Genomic DNA, 23,736 nt, shown 5'->3' on the forward strand with positions numbered 1-23,736 from the left:
CAGCCCCCTTTGATTTATTATTTTATGAATGTAAGCATAAAATTAAACATTAGATTTTTATTAAATAACAACATATACATTGAATTAACTGTTGTAGACTCCAACTATGCCATTAGAAGCATTTTATCCTTCTATGTTGTGGTACCCATTATCTAACTTCTCAGCATCCCTTAGCATCTCTGCTCTTCCCAACTTCTAGGAATTTCTAAAAAGAAGGGATTTTGTTCTTCACTCTACTTCTATGTAATCATATTTTAAGTCCACAATCTAGTGAGGAATGTGGTACTTGTTCTATGCCTTGTTTGTTCCAGTTAACATGATGTCCTCTGGTCCCACCCATGTCCCAGCTACCATTTTAATAAAGTGCTGGGTTGGATGAATCATAGCTTTGATTCAGTGGCAATTCTTTGTAACTATGAAAAATAAAAGAAGTCAAGATTACTCAATTTTATGTCCTATCTAATTCTATTTCTGCTGTAGCCTTTTATATCTAGACTGACAGTATGTTTTGTATGCAATCTTTGCATTCTTACTGCAATATGTAAGTATCTTAGGAGGAAGCAATGTGAAATTGATGTGTATATTGGTTTGTCTCCTCTGTGAACTCTAAGTAACCATCATATATTATGTAGCTCATCCTCTCTTAAGAAGATCTTTCAGCTAATAACCCACCATTGCTTCTTTGATAAATAAACAACCATCTTTCATCTGTGAGAGAATTTTCTGTCAGGAGTTTGGTGTAGCAGGATTGACATTAATAACATTTGAAGATTGCATTTCTGTGAGACATGATTTCATTGATGAGTAGGTATAGTCATTCTTGACATTGAAACAATTTATGCACCTGGAAAAGAGAAATCTAAAGTTACATTAATGGCACACAAGAGGGCAGCTCTGACAGTGTGAGACCAACTCTTAGAGGTTTATTTGAAGGATTTTTGCTTCATTTCCATTTCAGAAGACAAAAGAGCTGGGGAATATCATTTTCAAATACATATTACTTCAATAAAACTGAAAATAAAAATGCTAATACATTTTATAGTCTTTCTCCATACTAAATTATTAAGAAAAAATAAATGATAGTTTTTTGTGTGTCTCAGAGAAGCAAAAACAAAACAAGCCATGTATTTTAATACAACTTAATTCTAGCCTCTAATTTCACATTCTCCCAAACAAGAAATGTGTTAATGAATAACAAATTCCAGATGACACATCAAGTGGAGAATCTAAGTAGATGTTTCAAACTAAAATAATGTGTGAAACTCAATCTGAGATTTGTAAATGATCAAATGATCACGACATTCTTGGGCCTCTGAGGTCCTCCACTCTTAAAATGGTGAAGGTGAGGGTGGACTTGATTCCTTCATGCTCTTTTAGGTAGATAAGCATCTCCAACAAATCTATTGAAAGATATCAGTGTTCTCCCTCCCTCTGAAGTGGCATATCCAGAGAAACCAAGAGGCTAAGAGATTGGCTCCCACATTAGTTTGTTTACAAAGGACAGAATTTTTAATGCTTTGAGATTTCCCTGTTCTTTTTAATTTTGTGGTAGAGAATGTTTCATGGCCTGGAGGCCTGGTGTGGGGCAGAACCTGCTTTGGATTGAGTCTATTCAGACCACCAAAGAGAAGAAGCGATTGGGTTTTGGCTCATATTTCATTTAACAAGCTGGGAGAGCAGAGGCAGCTTAAATCCAGCCAAATGCCTGTCTGTCCACTAGGTTAGTAGAGATGAGAGTCCCCATGGATGGGGCAAACACTCAAAATCACCACCTATGAGAGACTTAGGCTCAAAATCTGTAAATCACAGAAACTCAAACCTAGTTTACTAGGTATACACTCAAATATAAATTTTCTTATCTTTCTTCCCTTGGCTCAAATCTTTATTGCCCTGAAGCTAATGTTTATATGTTTGCACCTTAAATCAGGGCTAACTAAGGAGAAGTCAAGATGTACCTGTTCGTAGACAAGTGTGTGGGACAAATTCTGAGTCTAGAAATTGTTGTATAAATCAAAGAATGATTGCACCACAATTTCCTAGAAAAAAAGGTAATACTGTAAATCCACTTTCTTTTATCTTCCATGGAACTCTTGTTCCATGCCCAGAGGATGCCACATTGACAATATTTCATTTTTGGTTTCAGAAATAATGATCTTGGCTGGAAGACAAGCCCTCATTGGTTTAATCCCATCACATTTTATTATTGAGAAGGATTCAAATTATTTCATACTAAAATTTCAGACCCACAATTTACTGTATTTCTTAGTCACAACATTTGAATAACATAACAGCAGCTCTTAGCTATGTTACCTAGCAGGTCTTAAAGCAATTTGTATTCTTTAAGATTGTCTTTCTTTTAAATAAATTAACAACCAACAAGAAACATCACTTTCTACTGACCTGAGGGCCTGAGCCACATAAACCTTGTTAGGTTCACCCAAAGCATGGGAATCAAATTAAGAGTGTGTAGGAAAACAACAGAAGATTGGCAGAAACAATCTACAAAGTTGAGAACCAAGTCAAACACTTACATTTCAACTGACTAATAAAATTGAACAGTGTAGACTAGATTTCTCATGTCCATTTTATGCTTTCAAATGTATCTACACTAAAGTGTTTGATTAAATGTAGCATGTCTAGTAACTGAACCTGAAACAGATAAAGGTCAGAGCAAACACAGTGTATACTTATGGCTAGGATGTAGCTGAATAGTGGTGTGCTTGTCTAGCAGGCTCAAGAAACTGATTCTCAACAAACAAAAAGTTGGAAGTTTAATTAATGATATTGTACCCAAACTAATTCTTAAAAGATCATTTATTTTTATTTTATGTACGTGGGTGTTTTGCCTACATGTATATCTGTGCACCACATGTGCTCAATACCTGAAGAGGCCAGGAAAGGGGGTTAGGTCCCTTGGAGTTGACACTTATGGTTGGTTGTAAGCTTCCTGTGGGTACTGGGGACTGAAGTGCAGCAAGTTCTCTTAACTTCTGAGTCATTCATCTAGCTCCAGTGTCTCATTATATAGATTAGGAAAGCCTTGAATTTATTATGTAGCCCAATTCTCCATGTTTAGTCTCCCAAGTGCTGGGATTATAGGGATGCATCACTACATCCAGCCTAATTTTTTTCCATTGTGATGGTGACCTAATATATTCATATTAGGACATGCTAGACAAATTTGAACTATAGTTTCAATGTTCTTGCAGATTGTAAAATATGGCAAAATGGTAGTTTAAACTCAATCAAAATCCATAGTCCTATGGACTTTAGAGGCAAACTTGCTGCTGTTCTTTAACTAAACTGTCATAGCATGAAGCTGCCTTGTAAATATTTATGTTAAATCCCATAGGTAAATGCCACTCCCAGCATTCATCAGAGAAGTATCTCTTTCCAGTGAACATCAATGAGTGTAGCGACTCATGTCTGCTCAGGGTGCTAAGAATATGTGATTGTTGAATGCTTACAGTTAATTTTATGCAGAAATTTATACCACCTACACTAAGGCTCAGGGATCAAGCAGGAGTGGATAGAAAGAATGTAAGCAGAAGATAGTGGAAGGGACTATGAGTTGCTACCTTCTGGGCATGGCAGAACTGCCGCAAACATGACCTATTAACAGGCCTGGGCCTATTAATCAGGGATGGATCAGAAAGGGGGGCTTGCATGGCTCTATGCCTCCATGAACTATCGAGTCTACTGATGATGAATTCTGTCATTGTCTTCAGTATGTACCCACAAGTAGTCTATCAGGCTCAATACATAGTTGCAAAGCCATTGTCACAGACAATTCTGATCAAACTCAATGAGTCTCAAAGGACTAGGAGAAGGCAATATGACTGTGGGAAAGAGACTTGTAGGGAAGATGGGTAACTGGGGTGAAAATAAGGTAAGAGAGGGGTAACAGTAATCAGAGTGCATTTTATACATGTAACACATTTCAAAAAAATCAAAATAAAAGACATTTCAAAAGAAAATGTTCAAAATGCTGATGAAAACATTGTTTCAAAATATTTTTTAATCAAATTGTGAGTGCTGTCAGTGATTCATTTGCGACTTTGATGACTAACATGAAAAATTTTCTAGTGTTCCTGAGATTAGTGGTTTGCCTAATAACCACTTCTTCTTTGGAGAAGCCATGCTCCTGGGAAAGAGTAAAAATTTTCCACTGACAAAGGACACAGTTGACAAGACCAAATGGCAGCCCACAGACTGGGAAAAGATCTTCACCAACCCCACATCTGACAGAGGGCTGATCTCCAAAATTATAGAAAGACTCAAGAGAGTTTATAGTTTAAAATGTTCTTCTGCCATCTTGTAATCAGAATCATAATAAAATATTACATGCTCTGACCATGTTTTGTTCACAACATCAATGATCCTTAGCATTTTAAGTACTAATTTCTTATTTACATTTCAATATTGTTATCATTTTCTGGTTACGTTATGGGAATGAGAATGGGCTTGTATTCAATAATCAAAAATAAACAGAAAATGCATGTATTAGGTTAAACATTCTGACATAATGCAAATTGTAGCAATTTTTTTTTAGATTTAACAGGAAAAGTCTAATAGTAGCAACCTAATACTCTGATGCAAGATAAATATATTGATTGAGACTAACAACTGACATTTGGGTTAATATTTATTGCTAATCTATAGAGATTTAAAAAAAACAACGCTAAAAACTAAACAAACAAAACACCCTACTGTTAGAGGTTAAATGACAATTGACAGCTTCCAAGTCCAGTAACAAAGAATCTAGACAGCACCATATTATGTATTTTCAAAGAGTTGTCTTTATTGAGACGTAAAGAAACTGTCATAATAATAACAAATTCAAGAGACTAGTAAAAACGAAGCAGTTTTAAAATATGCCATTCTGCAGAAAAGGACACCAGTGTAGAAAGGCAAAATGGCTGACTTGGTGATTTGGCACATGGTTTTTTAAAGTCCCTTGGTCTGGTGAAGTTCCTCTTTTCCCATAGGCTAGGACTTGCCCCCTTACCAATGAATGATTCGGGGCTTAAGACTGTCCCTTTTCTAGTAGCAGACTGCCTGTTACTTTCTAGTTTTCAGAGTTCTGAGTCACGTCACCTAGAGGAGAGGCTTCAAAGCCTGGCCTCCTGCTATCCGTCATTAACTTGAAAAACATCTCATATTGAAAACAACACCTACTTAACAATTAATTTCTTATCATTCCTCTCGGCTGCACTACCATGGCCTGTGACCATGAGGGAGTCGCATTCCTCCAGGAAGGATTCTAACTCTGACCATTCTAGTGATGGAAATAATAAAATGAGCAGAGTAGGGAGACCCCTCTAGTCTGCCTGTGCACATCTTGTCACTTAATGCACAGGGAGGTGGTGAGTGGGGCTGTTACCCAACCTCTCTTCCTGATGTTTAGTCACCAAACTAAGGCATGGTAACCTCGTGATCTCACGACGACAGTCTTCACACAATGACTGTTCTCACAAAGACAAGGGAGAACTCTTGGCTGACTCCCAGAACAGGTTTGTTTCTTTTGTTTTTGCCCCTCTTGCACACACGATTCTTCTTACACGTCTAAGCTCGTCGCACTTCCTTCAGTACTTTTGCGCCCTGGGTTTTACGTGATTGGTTCCTGAAGTTAAAGCGGAGGCTAGCGATTACTCAGGCCGGCGAGCAGCCATCCTTTAGGACTCTTTGGGATCCTTTACACGGCTGGCTTTACTCCTTCCTGCTGAAGGGTTTTGTTCACTGACAGAAAATTCTGGCACCTCACAGTTTCATTCGCGACATAAACACGCATTTCGTCCAAAACCGCAGCTTACTCTGATCCCCGCTGTCCCCCGCCACCTCGCTCACACACATCCAGCTGAGCTTTGCACCGTCCTCGCTCCACCCAGAGCCAGCAGACCGCCCAGAGGCACGCCCCTATCCCCTCTCCCGGCCCCGCCCACCCCGCGAGCGCGCGAGACCACGCACGCGCCGGCCCGCTGCGGAGTCGCCTCGGCGCCCAGCAGTGACGTCAGGGGCGCGCCCAGCCAGCAAAGTTCGTGCGGGTTCGGCGGGAGGGCGTCCTGCGGGTTCGCGCTCATGGTGCGCTGCGGCTGCGCGTGGTGGAGAAAGGTCCGTGCCCGGGTGTCCTGCCCCCAGCTCTGCAGTCTGTCGCCGCTCTCCCGGGCTGTCGTCCCCCACTCCCCTCTGTCCCGGGAGGAGCCTGTGTGTCTTGACGTGCTTAGGCCTGTTTGGGGGTCCCGCTCTGGGGGGAGTTGCTCGGAAATTCGTCAGCGCTCGTGGGAGCGGAGGTGGGGTACCTGCCTGCGGTTTAGACGCGGTGTCGCGGTGTGCGAGCCCCTCAGCGGCTTTTGTCTTGGCTCTCTCGTGGTTTAAAGTAGCATCCCTTGCCTCTTTATACGTTTTTCCTCCCCTGTACTGCTTTGAATATCTTTCTGAAGACCTTTTCTGCAAGCCCAAGTGTGTAATTGTCGGGCCCCTTACAGAGATTTCAGTTTCTATGTCGTGCCTGTTTTAGAATCCATTTTCATAGCAATCCGCAACCAACCGCTTCCACTACAAAATAATAATAATCACGATGGGTTAACTAGTAATGGTTTTTGAAAACTAGAAGTCATCTTACTTAAGCTTTTCCCTGTTACTAACCACCACTGTAAGATTTCTAAGTGAAGTTGATGAATCTAGAACGTTAAGAAAAAGTAACATACTGAACATCGCTTTAAAAGTCCTTAACAAAAGTATATCAGGGTGGCCAACCTTCACTTTTTTTTTTTTCTTTTGTTTGTTTTTTGTTTTTCCAGACAGGGTTTCTCTGTGTAGCTCTAGGTGTCCTGGAACTTGCCCTTGTAGACCAGGCTGACCTCGAACTCACAGAGATCCACCTGCCTCTGCCTCCCGAGTGCTGGGATTAAAGGCGTGCCCCACCACTGCCTGGCTTGGTGGTCTTTACTTTATATAAATCCCCAGATATTTCTGATACCTGAAAGTATTGCAGATTATTTAAAAAAGTGAATATTAATTTAAGGAATTACTCTAATTTGAAAGCCTGGGATTAATACACAAGGTCTTTATAAGAAGTTAATAATTTAGTGAGGAAAACAAGAGACACTAAATCTAGAATAAGATTTCAGGCCTGGTGTTGTGGTGCATGTCTTTGATTCCAACACTCAGAAGGCAGAGGCAGGCAGATCTCTGAGTTCGAGGCTAGCCTGGTCTACAGAGCAAGTTCCAGAATAGGCTCCAAAGCAATACAGAGAAATCCTGTCTCACCCACCCCCCCCCAAAAAAAAAAAGATTTCAGAATGTTTAACCCAATTTCTAAGGAAGCCTGTAAGGCAGAGTAAGAGTCAATGAGAACCAACATTCCATGGATGCCTCAGATCATAAAACTATATATAACTTTATTTTCATTTTATGTGCATTGGTATTTTGCCTTTATGTATGTACATCTGTGTGAGGGTGTAGGGTCCCCTGTAACTGGAACTACAGAGCTGTGAGCTGCCATGTGGGTGCTGGGAACTGAACCTAAGTCCTGTGGAAGACCAGCCAGTACTCCCAATCACTGAGCCATCTCTCCTCTCCATAAAACCATATTTTAAGCCATATTTTAGTTCTATTATTTGAGAATATATTTTAAGTCTGACATCAGAACATGGGTTTATGATAGAAAGAACAAATGGTAATCTAAGTAGAGGAAAAAGTGTGAGTAGAGAGAAACTGAGCAGAGCATTGCATGGCAAAGAGTAAGACTGGGAAAGTTATAACAAATAAAAGTAACACTTGGATGATAGGGTGAAGCACAGTGGATTTTATTTGTTATTCCATAAGCAGTGAAACCCCAAAGTCATGATTGTTTCTGTGTAGAGAAAAATACAGACACCAGATTCACTTGGGGGTGGTGGGGGAAGACCTCTTGGTTCACAGTAATGGATGCATTCAGCAGGAATGATGAAACTTTGGAAGACCATTTGGCGTTAACAGAGGAGGTTTTAAGAGGACAGAGGTGCTAGAAAAAGAGTTAGGCTTCTGGGAAAGCCACAGTTCTAGCCAAAAGCCATTCATTTGTTCAGTCTTGGTGAAAGGATAAGCTTTGATAATTATTTGAGGGAACAGATTATTTTTGTTGCTTAACATTTGTTTTGGAGGGAACATCAATTCAATTTCAAGATACCCACCAACAAGTTACTTATTTAAAGGGTTTCAAATATAAATGAAATACAGTTCTGCTTTCACTTGTTTTAAACCACTAAACGCTTACAGTTTTTCTAGTGATAGTTACTGTTACCACTATGATCATCCAGGAGAGAAGGTTTAGAATGAAAAGAGAGAAAGGGCAGAGACTTTGAGGATAGGTGAGGCAATCAACTACGAGAGATGGGAATGGGAAATGGAGGTGATCTAAGATAAAGCTGTACAAATTTTATAAAGGAAACTTTGAGGCTTCTTGAAAAAGCCTCAGTAGAATGAAACTAGAACCTTTAAATTAATAACATTTGATGTGTAAATATTCTCTCTCTTTCTCTCCCTCTTTTTAAGTATGGAAATTTCATTGATAACTTAAGACTCTTCACCAAGGGAGGAAGTGGTGGAATGGGTTACCCTCGTTTAGGTGGAGAAGGTGGAAGAGGTGGCGATGTCTGGGTTGTAGCCCATAAGAATATGACTTTAAAACAACTTAAGAACAAATATCCTCAGAAACGATTTGTGGCTGGAGTAGGAGCAAACAGTAGGTAAGTGTTTATTGAAGGATTTTAGCATCATGAAAGGCAAACCCTTCTGGGGAAACAATTTAGAACTTGACTGATAACTGGAAGTAAATTATTTTCTGTGATTGTAACCAAGCAAAAGTCTAACGACTATTTTGGTGGCTTTGACCTTTATTCATTTATTCTCCCAGTATCTCTTGCATCTCCTCTGTTAGAATAGGTGTTATCTGAATCTCTACTTTCCAAGTTTAACTGTAGGCAAAATTTCAGCAATGACACTGCAACTCACCACCATGAAAAGTCTTTTACCTGTAAATCTTCACCCAGATATAACCATTATTTGATTTGAATCTGCTTTTCTAATGCAGTTCTGTGTTTATACAACTGTAATTATATGCTTGTGTATAAAATCCAGCATAAAGAAATAAGATTAAAAAAAGCACAATACTTTACAGCCTTCTCTTTTTACTTAACCCCTTCATGCCTAAAATTTATTGAGAAAGCTGTGTATCATAGTATTTAAATTAATATTTTATCATTTGCTAGTTTAGGCTAGTGTTGGTTTTGTTATTTTTTTTAATTGCTATAACCGCAATGTATTAATGATATCCTGTGTAGATACTCTCTATAATAAGTAGTCATATGCTTATGTTTAATATTTTGATTATACCATGTAAGAAGCTTTAAAGAAGCCAATCAGCACCTTATAATTTAAGTACTACCAGTTATAGTCTGTTTTTTAGAAGATTTATATATTCATTGGATTTGCTGGGGTTTTCTACTTTATTTGTATTGTAGCAATCATCTTTGTATAACATCAGATGTACAATATGTTAGTTAATTTCTGGTTGAAATGACTTTTAGTGTTTAATTTGGTAATAAGTTATTTCTATTTTTATAAGACACAGTATAAAATGTAAAATATAGAAATAATCTTTAGTATTCAACCTTTTAATATTTGTATTAGTTGAGAAGGGTCGATTGCTAGTCGCCTTTGTAAATCATTTAATTTCGTGGTTTTTTGTTTTTTTGTAGAGTTAGTGCATTGAAGGGCTCCAAAGGAAAAGACTGTGAAATCCCTGTGCCTGTGGGTATTTCAGTAACTGATGAAAATGGTAAAGTTATAGGTGAGTGTGCTGCAGCTGCTGAGCTTCCAACGTTAATCAGAAAGCAGTACAATAGCCTCTTAAAGTCCTCAGCTCCCATCATGTGGGATCATGTGGGTTCTCAGGATAACACTCAGGTCATCAAGGTTGGTAGCAATTCCCTTTACACACCAAGCTGTTTCACAAAAGAAAGTTTTTTAGCACTTACAATTTTAGCTACTAGCTTACTTAAGATTTTTTTAAATGTACATAAAATGAATCCAAGAATTTGCTGCTAGATTTAAGATGACTTTAAGGAGGTAAGGATACTTACTTAGTTTTAAAACATATTAATTAATTTCCTTTTAGCTGCTTACAGAAGTGTTTTTCTGGGAGGTGGGGGTCAGTATTTATTTGCCTTGCATCTGTGGTAGACAAACACTTTGCTTCTAAGATGCCAGCCCTAGGGAGTTGCTTTTAAAAATGTTATATTTTTTTAAAAAATTAAATCGCAAATTTAACCCTTTAGATTTCTAAATTGGAATTTCTTGGCATGTATTTGTGCAAAACAGAACATATTATTGGTTTTATTTATTAATGCTTGTTGTCTTTCCTCTTAAAGGAGAACTCAATAAAGAAGAAGATAGAATTCTAGTTGCTAAAGGTGGCCTTGGTGGTAAATTACATACAAATTTCTTACCTTTGAAAGGCCAAAAGCAAATAATTCACCTTGACCTAAAAGTTATAGCTGATGTAGGCCTAGTAGGGTAAGTATCATTTATATTCTTATAATATGTTCAAGCAGACCAAGACCACAAAATAAATGTAAATAACAGTTTGGGGCAATGAATGTTCCTAGTTTATATCATTTGTATGTTAGCAGTGGATATGTGACCCAGGCTGTCTGTGGCTGGCTGGGGAGAAGGCATGAATGGGGAAGTCAGGGAGACCTACTATACTAGACCTTAGAGAAAGGAGTCAGGTCTGGCTGGATGGTGAGGTTAGATAAATCACAGAAGGAACCTATGGCAGTTTGGATGGATCCTTGGGAAATATTTTTTATTTTAATTCTTTTGTTTAATGCTTATATTTAATATTTAATACAAGGTTTGCTCTTAAGGGAAATTTAGCACTAAAGTCAAAAGACTTTAAAGTGATCCTATATTTTAAACCCATATTTACTCATGTAGAAATTTTATTACAATAAAGAAATTAAAGAAATGAAGATTTAAGATAATCACCATATTGTTTTATTTTTATTTTATATGTATGGGTATTTTGCCTTCATGTATATCTATGTACCACATGTGTGCTTGATACCCTCAGAAACCAGAAGAAGGCAAATGTGTGGTTGTTGATAATTGAACCCAGATCCTCTGGAAGAACAGCCCATGCTCTTAACTACTGTGCCATTTTTCCAGCCCCTTGCTTAAAATATTTAGAAAAAAGTGGGGCTAAAGAGATAACTCAGTGGTTAAGAGCACTGACTGCTCTTCTAGACATCCTGAGTTCAATTCCCAGCAACCATACAGTGGCTCACAACCATTTGTAATGAAATCTGATGCCTTCTGGCATGCAGCAATACATGTAGATGGAGCACTCATACCTAAAAAATTAATTAATTAATTAAAATTATTTTAGAAAAAAGTAGGGCAAATATATATACTTTTTTGCAGAAAGAAAATAAAAGAACAATTTAGTTAGTAATTCTTCTGCTCCATAATAGCAGTTAATAATATATATATATTTCCAACTGTATACACATTCTTATTATATTTATTTGTGTTTGTGTATATATGTATGTGTATATATGTATGACCATGCAATTGCCACAGTGAATGTGTAAATCCCAGGTATCAAACAGAAGTCAGACTTTACCCACTGAGCCATCTTGATGGCCTCTTGGTGGCTGTTATATACATATTTTTGCATTACTTACAATTGTAAAAAATTAGAAGCAGTATAAATGTTTGTCACTAGAAAGCTGGCTGGGTAAGTTGTATATTAACCACAGAAAAGTTGTTCTTAATGTTATGCAGTTTAAAACCAGGTCAGTCAACTATGAAATATTCTTCTAAAAAAAATCAAGGCATACTGTATTAGGGCTCTCTGGAGGAACAAAGTATAGAATCCAGGGCAAAGGAGTATATTAAATGATGCTGTGCACATGGCAGCAGAAAGTTCTAAACTGTGTAGAAGAGAAAGTGGGAAATGACCCACTTTCTTTAAAAATAAATGCAGGGGCTAAAAAGATAGGTCAGGAGTTAAGAGCACTGACTGCTCTTCTAGAGGTCCTGAGTTCAGTTCCCAGCAACCACATGGTGGCTCACATCATCTATAATGAAATTTGGTGTCCTCTTCTGCCATGCAAGCAGAACACTACATACATAATAAACACATAAATCTTAAAAAAATAAAAATATTTTAAAAGATAAATTGCTAAAGCAAAGCAAAATGGAAGGGAAGCTTATATAAAATAGAGATTTCAGAAATGCTGTGGCTAGTTATAATGCCAAGACTTTATTTGGATTTGTAACTGAACAATCAGATTTTAAAAATTGGAGATGCCTGAGCTGCAACTGCTGTGAATGCCTCCTCTCTGAGGAGTAGCTTTCATGGAATCAGAAAGCACCATGCAAGCTTACAAAGAAGGAAGGCAACCCAGTTCTACCCAGCTATGATGCCTATGAACCAAATCAGTAGCCAGCGTGGCATCATAACCCTAACGATGCAATAGTGGCATGCTTCATTGACAGTAAACACTTAAGACATAGTCAACAAGAGGGAAATCATGCCTGGTACTAGAAACTTAGCTAACTACCCTTTGTATGAAAACATACATACAAGTAACATTATATGGACTGAGAAGGTTATATTTGGGAATAAGTATGTGTGGACACAGACCTATGTATGTAATAACAGTTAATGAAAGAAGAGATTATGAATTTGAAGGAGAGTGGGGAGGAGTATATGGGACTATTTGGAGGGAAGAAAGGCAAGGAAGAAAGATTGTAATTGTATTATAACCTTAAATTTAAAAAATTGATAGTGTATTAATATTAAAGCAGGGATTACTGTGTTAATTAATTCTGTATTTTTGTCTGTTTGAAAATGTTCATAATCCAAAAAACATTAAATAATGTTTTGTCAGTATTTGGCTAAACATAGTGAATTATGGGGCTAACGAGCCTGGCTCAGCAGTTAGGAGCACTGCAGTTCTTCCAGAGGACTCCAGTTCACTTCCCAGCATCCACATGGCAATACACAACTGCCGTAACTCCCAGGGGTTCCAACTCCCTCTTCTGACTTCAGCAGGCAAAAGACATACAAGTGGTACATATACATACAATCAAAATGCCCATATGCATAAAGAAATTAAAGGAAAAGAGAGATAGTGAGTTACAATGTTTTGAGCGTTAATACAATATATATATTTCAGATTCCCAAATGCTGGAAAATCCTCTTTACTAAGTCGGGTGTCCCATGCAACGCCTATGATTGCAGATTATGCATGTAAGTATAATTGGTGTGTTTTAAATATGATGTGAGGGTAAGTTTTCTAAGCAAAAGAATAATAAAAATCTGAGGTCAGCTTTTATTTGAAAACTTTCAGCAGTTAGAATCCATGCATTTCTTTATTTTTTTAGACTACTATTGTCCTCACAAAAGTTTCCTGCCCTTGATAGTAACTTTACTGTGTTCATTTCTCTGTTGTACAATCACTTATTTGGTTTATATAGAATTTTATAAGTTATTTAACTCTTGTTACACACTTATAACAACTGGGAAAACAGATGAAGATTTTTATTAATTTTATGGGGATTTACTTCTAGGGCCCATATTAGGCTATACTGCTAGAAAAACCAGCAATTGTATTTATACTTAGACTATTATTAAAGGAATGTGCACATTTGTGTATATGTGTGTGCATCTCACTGATAAAAATAAAGGAATGAAAGTTGTATTTTTTTTTCCAAATTTATTATTACGGATACACTTGTCAGAAGAGGACACAGGTGGTTGTGAGCCACCATGTGGTTTTTGGGAATTGAACCTGGCAGCCAGTGCTCTTAACCTCTGAGCCATCTCTCTAGCCCTGAAATTGTTTTGTTAAAGAGTGTAGGTAAGTGTAGACCTTCTTGATAGAATATGTTTGGCCAAGTTATGAATAATAATTTGATTAATTAATGCTTTAGAATAGAAGTAAAGTATCTTCAAGTCATGAAAGCAGCCTGTCCACAGTTTAGTAATTACAAGGACGTTTGTTTAGAGAAAATGAAGACAGAAGTGAGATTAAAATCAGATCAAATTGCATAGACTATGTGAGTTGTCTTTTATCTTATTAAATATCTTAAGTGTATTTGGAAGACTTTATCCAAGGGATAAAACAGATTTTCCAAAGGTTCTCCTAGCCTATAATATAGAAATAGATTGACATAAAGCATAAGGAATTTGGTTGGTGTGCTAGTACAGTAGATAGATGAGATACAATGAAAGATTAGGTTAAAGGTATTAAGTGAATCTAGTAGAATTATTTGCCATTATTAAATGGAAAAACACAGAATGTCATTAATCTGGAAAATAAGGTTGGCCCATTCAAAACTTAGAATTGAATGAAGTAGTTAATTTTGGACTAATTGCTATTAGTTACACAGTCAGTTTTTGTTATAACACATGAGACTCCATAGAATAGGCATGGGGGTGTTCTACTTTTATTTTTCGTGCTGTGATCATCACCATGACCAAATCTACTTGGGAAGGAAAAGGTTTATTTGGCTTGTAGGTTATAACCCATCACCAAGGGAAGTGAAGGGTGAAAGCAGGACCTCAGGGCAGGAACTGAAGCAGAGGCTACAGAGGAATGATGCTTACTGGCTTGCTCAGCTGCCTGTCTTATAGAACCCAGGACCACCTGTCCAGGGGTGGCACTGCCCACAGTAGATGAAGCCTTTCTTCATCAATTAGCAATTTAAAAATTATATGTATATATGCACATACATGTACACACACACACACACACAGGCTAATAACTCTTAAGTTATGGTTCCCCTTCCTTGGGTTTGTCAATGTTGACAAGCTGGATTAGCCATGACAGAAGGAAAGACAAAGTCCTAGGAGAGAGCTAGTATAAAATGGTAAGAACAATGCAAATGAGAGCAGATTAGAGGAATTTTACTCAGCCCTGTGAGTGCCTTAGTGCATAGGTTGTTGCTAATATCTGAATTGTATTTACATTTGGTGCAAGGAGAGAAGCAAGTCCTGTAGGTTGTTCTCTGACCTCCACATGCACACTATTCCATACAGCCTCCCCCAAGTAAATACATACCTACATAAAGGCAATACATTTTTAAGGAGAAAAGAAAGGATATTTTTACAGTAAAATCAGTGCTTGTGGTCAGAACCTAAACGTTCTCAAGCCGCCCCTGGCTATGCAGTAGCACTTCAGGCCAGAGCACAGAAGTCTGTTGTTATTAAAGTACAGTGTGTATGACAGAGAGAAAATTGCAGCTTTGTTTCAACAAATTACAATGGGAGTAAATATTCAGAAGGAACATAATTTTTATTTTATATTCAATGTTGACAATTTTCTAGAGAATTAGTGTTTTGGTTTCTCCCCCCCCCCCCCCCCCTTTATTTGCTGTTCTTTTTCCTTTCAGTTACAACACTAAAGCCTGAACTTGGAAAGATTATGTACAATGACTTTAAACAGGTTGGTATTTAATTCTTTTGGTGATAGGACTTTTAAGAGCAATATGTGCTCTTAGCAGCTGAGCCATCTCTCTAGCTTGGTAGTAGGACTTTTATGTTTACATGTGTCTATAGTCTTGGAGGGAAAAAACAAAACAAACAAACAAAAAACAAAGGGAGTTTTGTTTTATGATAAGTAAAAGTATGGACAAAGAATTCTGTTCAGCATTATTAGAGTAAAAAAAGAATTTTATTCTTGTTCTTCCAAATGTTGTGCTTATGTCATCCCTGTAGAATTATATCTTCTTAATCTGTATCTTGTCAGATATACCTATATCTCACTACCCCAGTGAACTGTTAATCTCCAGTTCCTAAAAGCTCTTGCTATAGAAACTATAGTGCTTCTATGGAAAATTTCACTGAGGTTTGCTTTACACTATTCGTAAGGAAGAAGTATTCTTTATATACACAGAGAAGCCTGTACAAGGGTATTTCCAGCAGCTTTATTCATAATTACTAGAACTTGCAAACAATCAGGAATCTCTCTCTATGTGAATGGTAAACTGTTACATCTGTAGAGTGGAATAGTCTGTTGTAAACTATAAAGCCATGAAAATATATAGAAGATCCTCAGATCATATTGCTCAATGAAAGAAGCCCAATGATACATTAATACATATGCACACATTAATTATTTAATTGAATTATTGGTGAAAAGAAAATTGCACACTACCTCACTAGTAATGGTGAAAGTAATAAATATTTAACTAACTCCCCAATATTTATAGATTGGTAGACTAGTAAGTTAAAGTGGGACGCAAATATTTGATAAAAGATTTTAACATGTTTATTTCAAAGATGTTGTAGAGTGATTATTTAGAAAGTTTGAAAATTTGGGAATAAATTGAACTTTGTTTTCATCTATTTTTCTTTTTCATCAAATCATTAATTTGTGTTAGATTTCAGTAGCCGATCTCCCAGGTTTGATAGAAGGAGCACATATGAACAAAGGAATGGGTCACAAATTCCTCAAGCATTTAGAGAGAACCAGACAACTGCTTTTTGTTGTAAGTCATATACATACCAGTGTGATGTTCAACTGAATTAACTTGGTTTTCCTAGAAATACTTTGTAAGTAAAATTAAAGAGATAATGTGCCACAGAACCCTATTTTCATCATTGATGGACATCTTAGGGAGGCATCAAAAGTTTTTATAAACTGGTGACATCGCCGTCTTCTTAGATGTGCGATCATACTCTAAGTTCATATAGTGATAAAGTCATCGGATATGTTTTCAGAACGCAGCCCTGGTATTAGACAGTGCATGACTGTACTAGTAAACCAGTATTTGAATAGGGGACAAGCCAGTATGTAATATTTTTTTAATATAGGAATGAAAATGCTGTTGCTACTGTACTTATTATATGTACATTTTGCCATACTTATCATTCCTTCCGATTTTTGGCATACTCTTAGAAGTATCTCTTTCATTCTTAATTAGTGACGCTTGAGTTATGGAAGTGGGTGCTTGTATTGATATTAATTATCTATACTAGTTTTACATCAGGACTCATAGTATTGCTTATCATTATTGTGACAATTCAATTTCTGTTCTTGCATTGAATTACTAAATTGCCAGTAAAACATAGATTGAGAAATTACTCTCTGAAATTATTGAGAGAGAAGACATTGCTAGGCATAGACCTGAGTAACCATTTTATGTTCTGGGGTTTCTCTTCTCTCTTGTTAGGTTGATATTTCTGGATTTCGGCTTTCTTCTGTAACTCCATACAGAACTGCCTTTGAAACTATAATTCTTCTTACAAAAGTAAGTTTTCTGATTTACTGTGTTCTGGAGCTAGTTCCCCATGTATGTGAGTCACACAGTAACCAAAATAACCATCGTTGTAAGGATTTTATTCAGTTAAAGGATCAGGGTTGCTGTTGGCAGTTCTTCAGTACCCACCCACTCCTCGTTACCCAGGTAGCTAGCTCCCTCTTGTGCTCCATGTCCCTTCACATCTTACTTTGCTTCTGCTCTGGAGTCTGTCTTCTTGAAACATTCTCCACTTAAAAACCGTGAATGTTACACAAGCAGTCCACCATTAAGCTCTACTCCCAGCACTTGTCTTAACATTTAAGCAAGTTTATTGAGAGTTATTTTGTAATCTTACCTCCTCTCATTATTTCTCATTGCTTATAGTTATGTACCCTTGACTGCTAAATCTGTAATTGATAACAAGATCTTTTGTTTATGCTGTAGACTGGATACTTATTAGGCATCTGTGATTGTCATGGTAACCCAACAAAGTAAGAGGCAAAAAAAAAAAAAAAAAAAAAAAGTCCCAATCTTTTTTAGCCACCCCATTAATGTAACTTTATTGAAATTTACTCCTAAATATATATGCCTTTTCTAAGAATGCAACAGTATTAAATTTTTGGCCTATGGGTCTTTCTCTGTTGAGTCTAGTTACTTGCATTTGGCTCTAGGCACAAAGTCAGTTGCTTCTGGAAACCATGTGAGCTAACATCTTATTCACATGGTTTAACAAAAAAGCATTTCCTTTGTTTTATTGTTATTGCGACTTACTGCCTTGTGGCATTAAAGAAAGATCACCATAACCTTCACTTATATACATTGTTTGGCTTTTCTTTTTATTTAAAGGAGCTGGAGTTATACAAAGAGGAACTGAAGACGAAACCTGCACTCTTGGCAGTTAATAAGATGGACTTGCCAGGAGCCCCAGTTAAACTTGAGCAGCTGATGGAGCAGCTCCGGCACCCTGCAGGTAAAGCATCCTCTCTTTCCTGGACCTCGACACTAGCTGTGAGCACAGACTATTGGGGCTTTCTATTCTTGTTCTTTTTGGTGGAGGGGTTAAGTTTGTGAGACGGGGTCTCCTGTAGTCCAGGCTGGCTTCAAATTTGCCACCTTGAATTTCTGCCTTCAGCTCTCAGGAGCTGGGATTATAGGTGTATAATAGTATTACCAATGAAAGCAGAAGCCAATGGGAAAGAAAACCAGTAGTTTCTACTGGGAGAAACTACATTTGAGGAAAGAACACATCATCTATAAGCACTGAAATAGCATTGACCAGACATGATCAAGTCTCAAAGTGAGTAATAAAATTAAATTAGAGAAAGCTAAGATTATTTTGGTCCAAAAAGATTAGGCTTTATAAAGATTTAAAATGTATGTAGACCTTTAAAGGGTACAAGAGAGGACCTAGAGATGTCTTAGCCATTGAGAGGAAATCCTGTTCTTGTAGAGGACCTGAGTTTGGTTTTTAGCATCCATGCCAGGGGCCTCATAACTACCAGGAATTCCAGCCTCAGGAGGGTTCAATTCTTCTTGTACTCACACACACATCGACGTACCCAGACATCCATTCATACACTTAATTAAAGATAAAATAAATCTTTTTGTCTGTTTGATTCTTGGGTTTATTTGTTTTTGCTTTTTCTTATTTTTAGATAGGGTTTAATGTAACCATGGCTACCCTACAAATCACTATGTAGACCAGGTTAAACTCATAGATACACCTACTTCTGCCTCCTGAGTGCTGGGATTAAAGCTGTGTACCATCATGACCACCTGAAAATAAAATAAAAATTTTAAAATAGAAAACAAAACAAAAACACAGGAAATGTGGGTAAAAGGAGAAAAAGTTAGCAACTAACTCTGAAACAGTAGAATGTTTTATCAGCCCTGGAGTTTTGTCTTGCTACAACACACTGTGCTATAACAAACCTACTAGGGTTTTACTTGTTTTTTGAGATTTTATGTATGTATGGGTTTTTGTCTGCATGTATGTCTGTACACCACGTGCATACCCAATAGAAGATGTCAGATATGGGACTGAGTTACAGACGGTTATTAGTTAGCATACTGGGACTGAACCCAGGTTCTCTGGAAGAACAGCCAGTGCCCTTGACTAATGCTGAGCCATCCCTCCAGCCCAGAGCTAGTAGTTTTAAGAGTTTCTCTGTTTTGTTAACATTAATGTAGTAACTCTGAAGAATATTATTAGTTTTTAGAAAAGAACATTTAGTCCTGTGGTCATGTGACTCAAAATCAATCTTGTGACTGAAAAGATTTGTCTGAAATTTCTTAAATGGAAATTTTTTACTATATAAAGAAACTTTTTGTTTTGGTTTGGTTTTTAGTTTTTCAAGACAGGGTTTCTCTGTATTACTTTGGAGCCTGTGTGGAACTAGCTCTGTAGATCAGGCTGGCCTCGAACTCACAGAGACCCACCTGCCTCTGCCTCCCGAGTTCTGGGATTAAAGGTGTACATCACCAATGCCTTGCTCTATAAAGAAAATTAAAAGGACTGATTTAGTTCCTGTTCTGTTACTGTGAAAAGACATCATGACCAAGGCAACTCTTATAAAGGAAAGCATTTAACTGGGGGCTTGCTTACAGTTTCAGAGGCTTAGTTCATCATCATCATGAGGGACGGGCAGGCTGGAGCATAGCACTGGAGCAGATATCTGAGAGCTACACCCTGATCTGTAGGCAGAAACACAGAGACAGACAGGACACTGGGCCCTGAATTGATTTTCTGAAATGCTAAGCCCACCCCCAGTGATGTACTTTCTCCAACAAGGCCGCACCTTATAGTCCTCTAATTCTAGCAGTGTTCCACTAGTGGTGACTAAAGATTCAAACATGTGAGCCTACAGGGGCCATTCTTACTCAGACCAACACAGTGACTCTCACAGTTTGGAAAATGACTGCTGTAAAGCAGCATTATCCTGTGGTGATGATGGTTTCAACTTGGACGTCTAGAAGAAGGCCTCATGCACAGGAAAAGTGGCACAAAATGGCAAGTGGCCTTCTGCTTTGGAAGAATACTGATTTCTCCCTTTTCTGTTACTGGAATGATAATTAGGGACAACTGACATTAATGTAGGCTTAGCAGATAGCACCAATGTCCTTTCTCTTCTCTGGAAGGTACATGTATTTTGCAAGTGGTGGTACTAGAAGTGAGGGTAACTCAGGAGTCTGTGTATTCTGGATCACCACAGTCCTTGGCTCTGTCTCTCTGGACTGTCTACTAGAAGCGAGGGTAATTCAGGAGTCTCTGTATTCTGGACCACCACAGTCCTTGACTCTGTCTCTGGACTGTCTTGGTGTCTAACTCTTAGCCAGGCTCCATGTTGATTTCAGTCTGCCCATTTTAGTCTGCACCCCGTCACCTCACACCCCACTGCCATGGTGTGAGGGAGAAGATAAAGTCATGTAGCTCTGGTAGCCCTGAAGTGATTGATTGGACTCAGAGAAAATGATCCCCCTTGAGCCATTCGGCCTCGTGCTGTAGTTTTAAATGTGGATCCTGGTCTGCATTTAAGTAGTGCTAAGCCTGTGCCTGAGGTTAAGTTAAAGCTTATGTGTGTGCTAAGGCAAGAAGAATGTTTTTGTGGAAACTTTCAGGGTTATTTTGTCTCATTCAGCCTTCTTAAGCAAATTTTATTATTCTTTTAAGTGTTGTCATGACTTATCTAATATTTATTTTTCATTTGGCTTAGAATAAATGTCTTTGACAGTTCCTTACCAAGTACTTATCATACACTAAGAATCACCATTGTCAATACTAACACAAAGATCCCAGGAGCTACTGAGACAGAGCAAAGCAGGCAAGGAGGAGTTCCTGGAGCTAACTTGTCAGTTCCTTGTTTGATTGGTTTTGACTTAAGTTCTAAAAAGGCTATGAAAACCACCTGTTCTTTGTTTCAGATTTTCTGCATTTATTTGAAAAAAGCATGCTTCCAGAGAAGGCTGTGGAGTTCCAACATATCATCCCCATCTCAGCAGTTACTGGGGAAGGGATTGAAGAGTTGAAGAGCTGTGTAAGAAAGTCACTGGATGAGCAGGACAGCAAAGACAACAATGCATATCATAGGAAACAGTTGCTTAATTTGCAGATTTCCAATGCAGTGTCTTAGAGAGAGCCATATCCAAGTGTGCTGTTACCGCTGCCAGAAGGACAACATTTAAATCTAGCATAATGTATTGGTGGGTACTGTTTTTTTTAACAAAGAAGGAAATCATGTTATTTGAAACACATATGAGCCTGGAATGCATTATGTTCAAAAAAGCCAGGCAGGCACAGCAAGACAAATATCACACGATCGTATCTTACATGTGTAATATCCCCCTCGCCCCCCAGACAGTGTTTCTCTGTATTGCTTTGGAGCCTGTCCTGGAACTAGCTCTGTAGACCAGGCTGGCCTCAAACTGAAGAGATCCGCCTGCCTCTGTGTCTTGAGTGCTGGGATTAAAGGCATTCACCACCAATGCCCTGCTACATGTGGAATCTTTAAAAAAAAAAAAAAAAAAACTGAACAAGTAGAAAAAAAGTGATTATTAAGGATGGGGAGATAAAGGGTTAAGAGATGTTGCTCAAAAGATAACAAAGTTTCAATTAAACTCTGCAGATCTGTTGTATAGCTGGTTGTTTATAGTTAGAACAGTTTATCGTATTTTGAAAACTTTAAGAAAATAGATTTTAAGTATTCTGACCACAAAGAAAAAATTGAGAAAAATATATTTTAAATTAGCTTGATTCTGTATTTCAAAACACTGTGTATGTTAGAGATACATGTGTAGTTTTTATGTGTCAAGTAAAAATGATACTGTAGTCATAATAATTTGAAAGCTTTTCCACATTTTTAAGATAATCTTTACCTGTAGGTTTTCTGATACAGGTGTCATCATTTAGAAAGAGAAATTTTCCTCTTCCTCCTCTTCTGGTATTAGCTCAGCAAAGCAATTTCTTGCTGCAAAAAGTATACACAGGACCGAAACTGGGCTAGCATGCACACCGAGACCTGTTGTGGGTGGTGACTGGATCTCTTCCTGTTGGTGGAAGCTCAACTTCATGGTCTGACTAATGTCTAATTGGTTCAAAGGGGACGGTTCAGAAAACACCAGTCCTCACTGGCTAAACACCTTAGATTTTAAAGTTTCTCATGACTACCTTGTCTTTATTACATTATTTTTTATTTTTTTTCCAAACTTCAGTGTTGGCCATTTGAAGTTTCTAGGAAGAATAAATGATTCATATGATTGGTGGGTGAGCCTACCTTCCAGGAAGATACATTTTCTTAATTCCTAATTAAAGTATTTAAACAATACTTAAAAATAGAGATTTGTTTTCTTTTGGTGAAATTTGTTATAAAATATACACATCCACTTTAAAAAATTGTTTGAAAAAAAAAATGCAAGCAGTATACAGAAACATAAGTCAACTGCTATTTCTGTTTGCTGAGACCTTCAGGGGTTCCCCAGGGGAAGCACAGTCAGAAGCTTATGTTTTTACAGAAATGTTTGCACTTTTATCTTTTTAATCCAAATGAGTAATTTTCTCTGACTTTTTTTTTTTTTTTTGGTTGTCTTTTTGCAAAGTAGTAGCAAGTTAATGAGCTCTAAACATTCCTGAGCTAAGCATGGAGGTATATGGTGGTATGGGCCTGTAATCATAGCACTGAGGAAGGAGAAGCGAAGGATTCTGAAGGCCTCTTGAACAACTTAGCAAGTTCTAGGCTGGTCTGGACTTTGTAGTGGGACCATGTCTCAAAAAGGTTGTTCTTTAATAATATTCTTTATTTTTGTTTTCATTTTATTATTTTGTGTGTACTGGTGTTTTGCTTGCAACCATGTCTGTATACCATATGAATGCAGTTCCTGTAGAGGCCAGAAGAGTGCGTCGAATACCCTGGAACTGGCATTAACCTACAGTTGTGAGCTACCATGTGGGTGCTGGAAATCAGACCCAGGTCCTCTGGAAGAGCAGCCAGCTTTCTTAACTTCTGAGCCATCTGTCTAGTCCCTTTCTTTAATAACATTTAATAACATTTCTTTATTAAAAATTTCTTGATAATTTAGTGCTCAGTAACAATTCAGTAATTGACCCCTTTTAATTTACTTTGAAGTACTTATTTATGTATTTATTTATTTATTTGTTTTGTTTTTCGAGACAAGGTTTCTTTGTGTATTTGCTTTGGAGCCTGTCTGGAATTTGCTCTGTAGATCAGGACAGTCTCTAACTCCCAGAGATCTACCTGTCTCCTGCGTGCAGGGATTAAAGGCTTGGGCCACCAACACCAGGCCACATATTTTAATTTTTCTTGAAATAAATTTTGTTCTCCCCACCCCTTGAGGCTGTTCATTTTACCTTTCAAAATACCTTCTTTTAGGTATTTTTCTTTTAAATGATAAATATGTATTAGCTATGCAAAGAGAAATATCTGC

The 23,736-nt window shown here is 37.5% G+C and overlaps 1 protein-coding gene across 1 annotated transcript; it reads left to right on the top strand.

The window, feature by feature from the left end:
* The first annotated feature begins 5,976 nt into the window (after nt 1-5,976).
* On the top strand, nt 5,977-22,631 carry Gtpbp10 (GTP binding protein 10). Its single transcript, XM_051174585.1, has 10 exons — nt 5,977-6,111; nt 8,536-8,729; nt 9,741-9,832; nt 10,413-10,557; nt 13,230-13,303; nt 15,448-15,500; nt 16,438-16,545; nt 17,230-17,307; nt 18,145-18,268; nt 21,220-22,631. Exons 1-10 carry the CDS (start codon nt 6,079-6,081, stop codon nt 21,426-21,428), a joined length of 1,110 nt encoding a protein of 369 aa, XP_051030542.1. The 5' UTR covers nt 5,977-6,078; the 3' UTR covers nt 21,429-22,631.
* Nucleotides 22,632-23,736: the final 1,105 nt, after the last annotated feature.

This window comes from Phodopus roborovskii, unplaced genomic scaffold (genome assembly GCF_943737965.1).
Source record: "Phodopus roborovskii unplaced genomic scaffold, PHOROB, whole genome shotgun sequence".
In the NCBI taxonomy this organism is placed as follows: domain Eukaryota; kingdom Metazoa; phylum Chordata; class Mammalia; order Rodentia; family Cricetidae; genus Phodopus; species Phodopus roborovskii.